At 48.5% G+C, this 12,807-nt stretch overlaps 1 protein-coding gene across 8 annotated transcripts in view; it reads left to right on the top strand.

Annotated features, from left to right (window-relative positions):
- SBF1 (SET binding factor 1) overlaps positions 1–12,807 on the top strand; it is a 1,208,265-nt gene that overhangs the window by 1,128,909 nt on the left and 66,549 nt on the right. For all 8 annotated transcript variants that reach the window (XM_085653743.1, XM_085653740.1, XM_085653741.1 and 5 more), the window contains one exon: positions 1,762–1,849. In XM_085653743.1, the coding sequence (XP_085509869.1) occupies positions 1,762–1,849 (88 nt within the window). The remainder of the gene's footprint in view (positions 1–1,761; positions 1,850–12,807) is intronic.

The raw sequence follows: 12,807 nt of genomic DNA, 5'->3' as shown, positions 1-12,807 counted from the left end.
ACTATTGAAATGAACAGGCTGTTGGATAGGAAGCTTTGGCACAACAGACGTGTAGATCCATTCATTTGTCAGGAGTCAAAGCCATCTTCTGTGCTGAGAGAGTGCTTAAATTCACCAAAAAAGGTTCAGTCCTCCCACCATTACTTTTCAGTTACATTTGAAGCCACTTACACATTATTGTATAACACCATTTAGCCTTTCAGGCATACATTGGTGACACTCAAATGCCAACATTATTTTGCCTAATTCATATCTAATATTAGATAAGAAAATATTGTGGTTGAATGGTGCTAAAATTATAACCACTTTGTTGGACGAGGAAACGGATGAATCAGTCCCCATTCCATTGATTCTCATTCTTGTGCACAGAATCTCAATATCACCTTTGACAGACCCAGCTTCCAGCATTCACGTTAATGCAGAGTTCAAAGGGATAAACTTCCAACTATGTTTTCTCTGAAAGATCATAAAATTGCTCAAAACAAACTACCGACTGTTTCCGGGGCCTCTGCAAAATGCTTATTGACTGGTTTTGACAAGTGTAAGACCTTGTATTGTGGTACTAAAAAGTGTATCACAATGACCCATTACAATTACAGCCATTCAGAAATATGTGATCAGCCAGCACACAGACAAAATCTAAAGGGATCCTTAAATTTCAGGCTTCAAAATTGTGGAACGGTATACAACCAGCCACTCTTCAGTAAAGCTCTGAAGACAAAACAGTTGGAGGAATAGCAAAATATACATGACTGAGAAAAAGAACTGGGATCAAAGGGTTTTTCTGAACAGAAAATGGCCATCAGTGAAGCATAGCAATAGAGGGAGCCAGTTATGGAGTGAGCACTTAGTGCTCATTGGTCAGACGCCATCTATCCTTGGTCCAGAGTGTCCTGTATCTAATCTCCAACCAGGTTACTTCGACCAATACCATCTTTACTAACTAATGTTCCCATTAATTGGGTACAACTATGAGCTACAATGGAACGGAGCTGGCTATATCAAGGCCTTTTCTTAACCACATTTAAGCATTTCATGCCATTTATAGCTTAGCAGGTAACATAGCATAATCCTCGATTATTATCACAATGAATCAGCCAAGCGTCACGTGTGGACATATTTAATACATTTAAAATAAATATGCTGTAAGTGGTTAAAATGTGCTGCTTCAGGAAACTGAGATTATATGGGGTGGCTGTTAGCATCGCCTACGAAGAAGGTATGTTTTCAGACGCTGCATTGCTACTCATTGAAGGCAGCAACATCACACTACCAGAGTCTCTATGGTCCTTCATTTTAACATGAATCTAGTTCTAGACACGCAAGTGTGTGAGTGAGAGTGGCTGGACTGTCAGTCATTTCAGTCGAAAACACATGCCACACTCCTTGTAAAATACACAGTTCATTCAAACATGCTCACACCAGGAGCAGCCCGTGCAGGTAAGAGCGGTGAGGCCGGATGTGGGGGGGATTTGACAGACGACGAGGAGGGAAAATAAATAGTTTATTTAATTTCCCCTCTGTCGAATTCACTACCCCCCACCCACCCACCCACTGATCTTACATGTGCATGGGCCACTCCTGGCTCACACATGTTCTAACCAGTGTCACACAGACTAGTGCTTCTAATCAGATGTGTAAACCTGCTACTACAATGCTCATTCACAGGTACCTTTCTTCCTTGACAAGTCTTTCAGAGTATATTCAACAACTTTGTATGTAGTTAAATAAAATTATTGTAATTTTCTGGTTTCATGACAGGTCTTATGAGGGAATGCTGTATAAAAAGGGAGCCTTCATGAAGCCATGGAAGCAGCGTTGGTTTGTTCTGGATAAAACCAAGCATCAGGTAAGGGGAAGAGACCTTTGTCCCACCATGCACTGACATAACACTCCTAACTTGTATGGTGAATACTGGGGCTAGTCTGGAGTGTAAATGTAAAGTTCTCAGGTTATGCCAGGTTCTCATGGTGTACCAGGCTAATGGAGCATTGTCATGCGGTACCAGGCTTTTCAGAGAATGACAATTGTCAACACATTGTTATCAATCAAAGGAAAGTGAACCGCCCTGGTGTCTGGAGTCTGAGTCCCTGAGTATTGACCCAAAACCCTCAACCAGTAATTGCCACTGGTTGTGTAAGTGCTCACCACTGTGGTATCTTATTGGGTGGCATCATTGTAGGAAAGTGGGTTTATGTTGCAGTAACTCTTCCCCACTTTTTGCCAGATTTCTGATGTACTTTGACTTGATGTGCCCTGTTTAGGAAAGTAGGATCTGCTTTTATGGTTACCCCTACTTTTTGCCTGGTGCCATGCAGTTTCCGACTAGTATGACTGGGATCCTGCTAATCAGGACCTCAGTCCCTGTGCTTTCTCCCCTAAATTGGTACTTGGGTACCTCCCAGATTGGACACTGGTGTACCCTTATCAGTCATTAGTATATGATACTGAGGTACCCAGGGCATAGGTACACCAGGGGTCCCCCATGGGCTGAAGCATGTATAATGCCACCCATGGGAGACCACTCAAACTGTAACTACAGGCCTGCGATTGCAGCCTGTGTAAGCTGGTGCTAGCACCACTTAAGAAAGATATAGGTTTCCCTATATCTAAGGTCACTGCACTTAAAACCTATGTGTCACCCCTAAAGCAGGCCTTTCAATCCTTAAGGCAGGGTGCTCGGTTCTAAGTTCAGGGTGCCCCTGCATGAGCAGGACACCCCTACAACCTTCGAAGTCCATTTTCCCAAGTTGTAAGTGCATCAGCCATTACGATACATAGAGTGACCATGCGTCATTACGTGATGAACATCTCTACGCTGACTGTAACGAACCCTGTCATGTTTGGTATCCAACATATTGGAATCATACCCCCACACTATAGGTATGATTGCATGCACTGTAAAGCTCCTCCAGGAGGCCCTCAGTGCTCCAGGTACCAGTCTTCTAGACCCAGACAACATGGCTGCTGCAGACCAGAGACACGATTCTGCCCTCCTGCTGCTGAGGCAAGCTCGAGCAGGGTAAGGCAGAACAATAGGTATCCTGTCACAGGGAGGTGTAACCACCCCCCAGACAGAGTTTAGTGTATTGGGGCCGGGTGGGAGCGCTTGCCAGCATCACTCAGTCTGCTTGAGAGGTACATTTGGTGCCCTCCTTGCATAGTCCAGTTCAAACCAGCTCAGGGAGTTGTTGGCTCCCGCTCTGGCGCGAAACTGGACAAAGGACATTGGAGTATCCTCCCCACTGTCCAACCCCTCCTCTGAGAGGGAACCCTGAATCATCCCAACCCCTTCCTGAGGGTACTTAAGGGCTTACCTGTAGGTGGGTCCTTAGATTCGTCGTGGGACAAGATTAATTTCAAGACACCACTTCTTCGACCGTCTGGGCACTCTGGACTTCACTCGCTCTGGGTATCTGGACTGCAACTGCGAAGACTCCTGCTGCTCCTGGTCTCATCCCCCTGCTCGTTTGCTGCAAACGTCCATGTCGTTGCTCCAAACAGGAACCTTCCAAGGCCTGTGGGCATCAAGATACCTGAAGGAATCTCCCTTGAAGTGAAGGAGTCACTTCCCTTCATCTGCAGGCACCGCAACTAAGCTGACCGGTCTGCTGATCCTGTGCTTCCACGGACTCTGAAAGGCTCAGCAACACAGGTGGTGGTTCTTCACATCCCTTGAGGAGTGACCTGTCTTCCCACCTAGTTTTAGGCCAGTATCCCTCGTCGGAGCCGCAGGAACCAATCCCTGTGCACCGCATCAGCTTGCAGTTGCAAAGGCTTGTTGGCTTCCTTCCACCAAGATCTTGGGGGTCCAAGTAGCCCCAACCTCAAGCATCTCCTATAACCAAGATCTTCGTCCTCACTGCATCACTTGCATCGTGGGCCGCATCTTTTGTGAGCTTCTCGAGGTCCTCTTGCGACTCCACTGCCTCCGGCCTGTGGGCCCTCTTGAGGGTCTTCTTTGATTTCAGCAGGATCTCAACATATCAATAATGAATATTTTAATTTTATGAACTATGGATTGAGTCTTCTTAGATCAATAAGAGACCATATAGGTGGGTTTTAATCAATTAGACTGTTTTTATTTTTGAGTAAAATATAATAGAAACTAATTTCATTCATATTTTTTTGATAGAACCTCATTTTAATTCCATTACGGCTGTGAAGAACATTATAATTATTGTCTTCTGAGTGATACGCTATTCTAAGCGTGAGACGACTTTCTTTAGGGTCTCCATACAAGTAGGTATGTTCTGTACTGTTCTTTTCTTTAAAACCTGTAATGAGGTTTTAATTATCTGTGTTTAAAATGTTGATTCAGCAAGCCCCAGACCTTATGGATCATGTGATGTGTGTGCAGTCATTGAAAAGTTAGTTATAATTGTTGAAGGATGTGCAGCCACTGAAAAGTTAGTAATAAATGTTTATGCAATGTCAGATTAGAGTTTAAAGTTGCTGTATTAAATATACATCAACTTTGAACTCTTTGCTCAATGTAAATAGTGTTGTATATATTTATAATAAATGTTTTTACCGTCATTCAGATAAAACTGCAATTTTTGTCCTGAAGAAGGTGATGATCTATCAAACTTTCACCGAAACGCCGCGTCAACAGTTGTCTGTGTATTTTGAATCTATTTTTTATATATATTGTTTTTCTGTGATGTGTACAAAGAGAATGACATTTATGTATCAATTAAACTATTTTTTTTAAATGAGTTGGTTATTCTATGTATTTGTACTTTAACAATATATGAAAAAATTATTTTAAAGAATAGCTTTTAATAAAATATGATATATTTGATTATATGTTTGATATTGAATTTGTTGAGTTTCATTGTATCACAATATAGCAATCTAAGTAAAAAGTTTTTTAATTTTCCTGTTTTAATCTACTTTTGTTGTTCTTTTTGTAGAAGTTATCACATGATCCTCAATTCTGGCTGGCTTGCACAATTTATTTATTCTTTGACTTTGCTTGCTTTTTGGTTTATTGGAAAGGGATCTGTTTACTTTGTGTGACACATACCTGTGTGCCATGCCTGCAACCCACTGCGTATGGTATAGGTAACAAAAGACACACAATTGATGGACATAATGCAGCACAAATCAAAACATTCACCCCCAGTCAAGAGATCTGGGTTAAATCCATAATTCTCCTGGCTATTTGCAAATCAGTCTTGATCCTGTGCCTCATGGGAACAGTCCAGCCCGAACTGCCAAGCCAGGTCCTTCCTGGACTGAAAACAAGCATCCTAGGACCGGTTTCGGGGTTTCACCCTAATCAGCCAGGATAGCTTGAATACAGTGGCACAGTGAGCCCGGGACCCTCGTTTGGACATACCCTGCGCACTTAGGGCGAGGAAGCATAAGAGACACAATTGAGGGACGGAATGCAGAACAAATCAAAACATTTAGGGAGGACCTGGCTTGGCAGTTTGGGCTCAATTGTGTGTCTTTTGCTATTGTATAGGTAAGTCACCCCTCTAGCTGGGAGCACTATACCCCTGGTGAGGGTACAGTTGCATGAGCACTGTACCCCTACAGCGTCTTTGTACATTCTTAGACATTATAAGTGTAGTAAAAGCCATAAAAAGTATATAGTCTGGGAGATTGTCATTACAAACTCCACAACATCATAATGGCTTAACTGAATTCTGGGATGTTTGGTATCAAACTTCTCAGCATAATAAACCCACACTGATGTCATTGTGGGATGTATTATACAATGCACTCAGAGGGCATCTTAGTGATGCCCCCTGAAAAACAACCAGCCTCTGGTGGGTTTCCTGATGTGGAAACACCAGCCTGCCACCACGAAACACCTTTCTGGACCACTGGGGTGGAAGCCTTCACTTCCTAGGCCCAGAAACAAAAGCATTTTCGGGACAGAGATGTTCTCACCTCCCCCAGGTCAGGAAGAGCCATCTGTGGCAGGGAAGTTTCAAAAGCTTTGCCACCTTTGCAACATGACCCCAACCTCTCCTGCTATCAGGAGCATGCACCTTCCTGTCTCTCCCCCTTTTCGGCAAGAAGAAAGGCGGGAAATATTAGAACAGCCCAGAAGGTGTGCCCACCTCTGCCAACTCCACCCCTCAGGTGGGGGAGGCGCTGTGAAGCTCACTCTACAGTGGCTGCCATCTTGCAGATGGCAGGCACTCTCCAATCAGGATTAGGGAATGTGCCCACTCCTGAACATGGGTAGGGCACATGGGTGTAGCCCATTAGGTACTACCTCCAGACCCCAAAAATGCCCCTAAATACAGTATTTAGGGGAAGTCCTGAACCTAGAAGGCAGATTAGTTCAACCTGCGAAGAAGGACAGAAAAAGTCGCACAGCAGAGAAGACTATAGAGAAGAACTGACTTTGCCCCAGCCATACCAGCCCGTCTGCAGTTTCCGGAGATCCTGCACCAAAGATCGACCTGTCGTGCAGCCAGCGACCTCCAAATCTCCTGGGGGGACTGACTGCCTTAAAAAAAATGGATCTCCTGCGCACAGCAGCTCTGTTCAAAAGAAACTCCAAAGACAGACTCTGTGCCACTGAGGACGAAGAAACTCGACGCCTGGAACCACCACTGCACCCGTCGCCTACTGCCAGGGTCCAGGTAGCCCACCGGTCCCAGCGCTCCAGAGTCTGAGTCCACTGTTGGTTGACCCCTCCAGGACTCCCCAAAATCACCTGCAGCCTCTGCACGGAGACACCCCCCACCCCCCCAAACAGCGAGTGGCCCGGTAAGGTGAAGTCCGACCTCAAAATGCACCTCGGCATCCGGCAGCCCTGCGCCCTGGAGAAGAGGACCTAAGGTGCCCCTACGTCCCGAGCCCTCCAACTTACCTGCCCTGCTGTTGGTTCCTCCCAGAAGACTTTCTGGACTAAGCCTGCAGCCAAAATCCAAATCTGGCAACCATAAAAGGATTGCATTGGGTTCCCAACCTTTCCTAAGTACCCTACACCTGGCCGCCCTTGTGAATTTGTTGGTGTGGACTTGGTGCTAAGGACCCCCTTTGCCATGACCTTAAACCTAGGAGCTTGGCTCCAGAGACAGAGTGGCCTGCCCGTGAGCAGCCCCCAACCGAGGTGAGCCCTAGCCCTGTTGGCATCCTGCACTCTGCACCTGGCCGCCCTAGTGCCGCTGAGTAGGAAAGTGCCCCTTTCTTTGCATGGTTACCCCCCCACTTTTCCCTGACATGTAATGCAACCTCATTTGATGTGCCCTGGGTCCCTGCCAACCTTGTTCCCAGGGCTTGTGTTCTCTCTTTCCCAAGACCTTTCTATCCACAATTGGCACATCCTTGGCCACAGGTAAGCCCCTTGTAAAAGATACCATTGGTACTGTGACCAGAGAAGGCCCCTAAGGGCTGCAGCACCTATTGTGCAACCCTTAGAGACCCTGCACCTTAACACACACTGCATTTGCAGGTTGCGTGTTTTGGTGCAGAGAAAAGTGAAGAGTCGACATGGCACACCTCCCTGTGTGCCATGCCTGCAACACACTGCCTGAGGCCTAGGTAAGTCACCACTCTAGCTGGGTGCACCTGTCCTAAGGTGAGGGTACAGTGGCATGAGCCCTTAACCCTTACAGTGTCTTAAGTCCATTCTCATAAATTGTAAGTGTAGTAAAGCCTTAAAGAGTATATGGTCTGGGAGTCGGTCATTACGAACTCCACAGCTCCATAATGGCTTTACTAAAAACTGGGAAGTTTGGTAGCAAACCTATCAGCACATTAAACCCACACAGATGCCAGTGTGGGATTTAATGTAAAATGCACTCAGAGGGCATCTTAGAGATTCCCCCTGAAAAGCCACCAGCCTTGGTGTGGTTCCTGAAAGGCTGCCCGCCATTTGCTACCACCAGACATGTTTCTGGACCCCTGGGTAGAGAGCCTCTGCTCTCTGGGTCGAGAAACAAAGCCCATCTTGCACAGAGGTGTCATGTCTCCTCCCCCAGGATGGGCTGGGTCCATTAAAGGGTAAGCTTCAAGGGCCTGCCACCTTTGGAAGCCATCCCTGCCTTTTGCTGCCCCCAGCAACTGGCTCCCACCGGTTCTGGGCTCCACTTTTGGCGAGAGAATATGCGGGAAGGGAAGAGAGGTATATGCACCTTTGCCAACCCCACCCCTCAGGTGGGGGGGCGAGGTGAAGCACACATCTGAGTCCCCTCCATCTAAAAGATGAGGGGACTCAGACATTTAGTAAGACACTTCCCACTGTAGGGTGGCATAATAGGGGATGTAACCACCCTAAGGAAGGACCCACTGGTCCTGACCTGCACACCCTGTTAACACCCAGAAATGTAGTTTTTAGGGGCAACTCTGAATCTTGCCTCCTCCGATTCGAGGAAAAAGGACCGAAGAGCCGTTCTGACGCAGGAAGAACTAGAGGACACCAACTGCCTTGGTCCCAGCCCTACCGGCCTGTCCTGTCTACGACCTGCCTACACCAAGAACCCCAGCGAGTCCTAGAGCCAGCAACCCCCAGAGTCCAAAGCACCTGCCCTGCGACCTTCCTACAGACTCGGTCTCCCCGGAGTGCTGGATTTGCTCAACCAAATGCTCATCTCCAGATTCCGGTAACTCTGTTATTCTGCACCCGGCACCCCCGGCCCGAGTTCGAGTGGCCCAACTCCCCAAGGCGGTCTAAGATCCTGACCTCGGATCTAGTGATCCCTGACCTGCCTCAAGCTGACGCCTGCAGCCTCATTCTAAAGGGTCCCCCTAGCCACGACCGGAGCTGGTAAGAAAACCTGACGTCAGAAGACACCCCTGCACCCGACGATCTACGGCCCTGGGTGGCCCGACCAATGCTGACCAGGCAGCCCCCAGATCTCAACTTACCTCTCCATCCGGTGGTTGCCTTCAGGAAGCCAGCATGTCCGAGCCTCCAGCATCTTTCCGAAACCGAAGGTCTCCATTAGAAAGCACAGGGTCCCTGAAATCCATTTAGCACCCTGCCGCCCGAGTGCCGCTGGTGGTGCAGCTGCTGTGCTGGTCGTTGGCCCCTGCAGTGCTGACCTTAAACCCAGGAGCTTGGCTCCCACAACCGAGTGGCCTACTCGTCAGCAGTCCCTAACCGAAGGCTTACCTAGCCCCATTGGCTAACATTGGACCCCTGCACTCTGCACCTGGCCTCCCCAGTGCTAGAGGTGGTGGAACTTGAGTGTCCATCTAGACCTAGTGAAACCTTGGTCCTAACCCCCAAAGCTCACCCTTGTGAGTCGAGGTCTTACCTCCAAAACAGATAATCATTTTTCTCTCATAGGAACGCATGTAATAATATTTTTAGCCTAAAATTGTTTGTAGTGTGGACATTTTTGATGTACGGAGAAAAGTGAACTCATTTGCAAAGTATAAAAAGTTGTACATACCTATCTGAAAGAGACACGTTAGTGATAGATTCCTTACCTTAGAATATCCCCAGGCATCAGACTGGATCCGGAAAGTTTTTGTAGCAGTACCCCTGCGCGTCAGTAGGTGGCGTTGTGCGGCTCCGCGTCCGTCGCTGGCGTCGTAAGCACCAAGATGACGTCACGGAGACTACTTAGGTACCACCCATGCACGTACCTTAGTCACTTTTTGACTACCCTTTTTTGAGACTTTTGTCTCCTTTTTCACCTTGGTGCACGTAGGGATGCCTGGATTTAAGTTTTGTGGGGCCTGCTGTCGCAATATGTCAGTGGCGGACCCCCACGATGCTTGCCTCTACTGCCTGGAGACCGACCACGACTCCCGGTCCTGTCGGGCCATGGCCCCGAAGGCCTTGAGGGAGCGGTGCCGGAAGTTGCTGGAGGCCCGGCACTCGTCCCAGCGCCGTTCCAGGTCCCGGGACCACTCGCTCACGGGGCCGCAGTCGTCGCTCCTCAGGCTCCAAGTCTTCGCCCTCAGATTCGGGTAAGCGACGACATAAAAAGAAGTCGAAGAAGCGAGTTCGCTCTCCGACATCCCCCCCCATCAGTCCTCAGATGCGGACGAGGGGGACAGGGGGTTCTGCCCCTGCGGCTCCTTTGGAGCCTGGGAGTCCCGTGGCCTACCTGCCTTACCCGGGTCCGTCAGCGACTCCCGAACAGGTGCAAGATTATCTTGCTACCTTGGACCGCCTTTTTAGGCCTTGGGTTTCTGCCGGTGCACCTTCGGGCCCGCAGTCCCGTGTCCGGATCCTGTGGGGCCACCGGCAGGTCCAGCTTTGGCACCACAGGTTCCTGCGCCATTGGCTCTGGCCCCAGCGCCACAAGGTGCAGCGCTGCCAGCCCCGGCGCCACCCTCAGCTCCACCTCCGGTGCCGCAGTGGGTGCCTTTTTTCCCGCCCTTGCCCCAGTTCCAGGACCATTTTGTTCCTACCTGGGATCCACATTGGGACACAGCGCTGGCTCGGCCCCAGCCGGCGCCAATTCCGACGGCGTATGTTCCTTCTCCGGCTCCAGCTCTGCCGCCGTGGTCTGTTCCCCATGCAACAAAGGTGGAGGACGACTGGGAGGGGTCCAAGGACCATCAGTGTGTCTCCAAGCAGGACTGGGTGGACGACTTGGAGGGCGCCGGCGACCTCGACGTCTCTTCTGACCCGGGTTTGCCTTCTCCCCCACCTACCATGGAGGAGTGCGCCTCCTACACGATGGTGCTCCGTCGGACAGCAGAGGTCCTCAGCCTCGATCTCCCTACAGTGGCCCTCGAAACTAATCTCCTCACGGAGGTGCTCCAGACGGTGTCCACATTGTCGGAGCCCCTGCTCCGCTTTAACAACGCCCTCACTGTCGTCTTGTTGGGCACTTGATCGTGGCCAGCCACGGGGGCCCCTGTGGATAAGAATGTCACCAGGCGTCACCGTCCGGCGCCTGGTGACCCTGCTTTTCTGACCACTCATCCTACGCCTGAGAGCCTGGTCATCCAAGCCTCGACGTCAGTGTGCTTTTCCTACGGCCCCGCCAGATAAGGACTCTAAAAAGCTGGAGCAGTTCAGTAAGAGGTTGTTCTCTTCAGCCTACTTGGAGCTGAGGTCAGTGAACACTATTTGCTTATTAGGCCGCTATTCCCATGCGGTGTGGGATACAGTTGCACAGGTGTTGCCTCAGTGTCCTGAGGAGATCCAGGCTATGCTGTCCCAAGCTGTTGCTAAGGGTAAAGATGCGGCTAAGTTCGCCATTCGGTGTGGTTTTGACACCGCGGACTCACTGGGTAGGGCGATTTCTATGACTGTGGCGCTGCGTCGCCACACCTGGTTACGATCTACTGGGTTCTCGCCCGATGTCCAGAGATCACTCATGGACATGCCCTTTGATGGCACTCGCCTGTTTGGTGATAAGGCCAACAGTGCACTGGAGCGTTTTAAGGACTCGCGCGCTACGGCCAAGTCCTTGGGTCTTTCTGTGAAGAGCACGGCCACTCCTGGTTTTCGTTCCTTTCGTGGCCACGGCAGGGGCGCCCAGGCACGTTTCTTCACCAAAATATAAACAAAGTTACCAACTGCCTACAGCAAAGGGATATAAATGAGCCCAAAAACTGGGTCTGGATTAAATAAGCAACCAAATACCGCGACTGACGCAGAGGGGCAACAGGACAAGAAAAAAAGATTTTCAGAATCAATTTATTTCAATATAAAGGATCAGGATACCTGTCAAAAAGAAAGAGAATAATTAACATATTACACAATACAGAAATATATAAGTCCCACACTAAACAATCATACACACATTCATTCCCACAACATACTCATTTATTCAACAAACACATAATTCAAAAGCAGATTATTTCATACATAGGTTAAAACCAACAGTATTAAAGAAATAACAATTCCAGAGAATAACAGTTCCAGTGGGCTCGTGCTCTCCCAGTCTAGTGGATAGACGGGGTCTCCAGGTAGGCACGAGATAATACAAGCCAACGCACGTTTCCGTGTTGGGCCCACGGGGTGCTACACCTTCATCAGGGCAATAGTAATTACAAACGTGTGAGACACACAATTGACAACTTAAATCAGGTGGGTAGCTGATAGTAGCCCTCTAATGGAGGGAAGGGAAATTTCAGGGCCTCAACGGGGTCAGAAGGGCGATTCCAAGAAATTAGAGAGGCAGCGAGCTCGGGATTCATTCAGCGTATAGCGACATCCAAACATATATCCAAAGTGAAGGGCGGGAAGCGCCAGGTATTAATTCCAATGAGGATTTTAAATGCGTCTGTCAAGTACCTCAGACGAAGGAATTAGGTTGATTCCGTGAGTTTTCTAGCATCAATGTAGAGGGTGACCGAGTTGCATCGTCAGAGTAAGAGCAAAGGCTTCCGGCTTACCCTGACAATGCAACTCGGAATCCCGAGCTCGCTGCCTCTCTAATTTCTTGGAATCGCCCTTCTGAGCCCTTTGATGCTCTGAAATTGCCCTGATGAAGGTGTAGCCCCTGTGGGCCCAAGACCGAAACGTGCGTTGGCTTGTATTATCTCGTGCCTACCTGGAGACCCCGTCTATCCACTCGACTGGGAGAGCACGAGCCCACTGGAACTTTTATTCTCTGCAATTGTTATTTCTTTAATACTGTTGGTTTTAACCTATGTATGAAATAATCTGTTTTTGAACTGTGTTTGTTGAATAAATTAGTATGTTGTGGGAATGAATGTGTGTATGATTGTTTAGTGTGGGACTTATATATTTCTGTATTGTGTAATTTGTTATTTATTCTCTTTCCTATTGACAAGTATCCTGATCCTTTATATTGAAATAAATTGATTCTGAAAATCTTTTCTTCTTGTCCTTTTGCCCCTCTGTGTCAGTCGCGGTATTTGGTTGCTTATTTAATCCAGACCCAGTTTTTGGGCTCATTT

This window comes from Triturus cristatus, chromosome 4_1 (assembly GCF_964204655.1).
Source record: "Triturus cristatus chromosome 4_1, aTriCri1.1, whole genome shotgun sequence".
Taxonomy (NCBI): domain Eukaryota; kingdom Metazoa; phylum Chordata; class Amphibia; order Caudata; family Salamandridae; genus Triturus; species Triturus cristatus.
The sequence above is the reverse complement of the archived record's forward strand: the minus strand, read 5'-3'. Positions and strand labels throughout refer to the sequence as shown.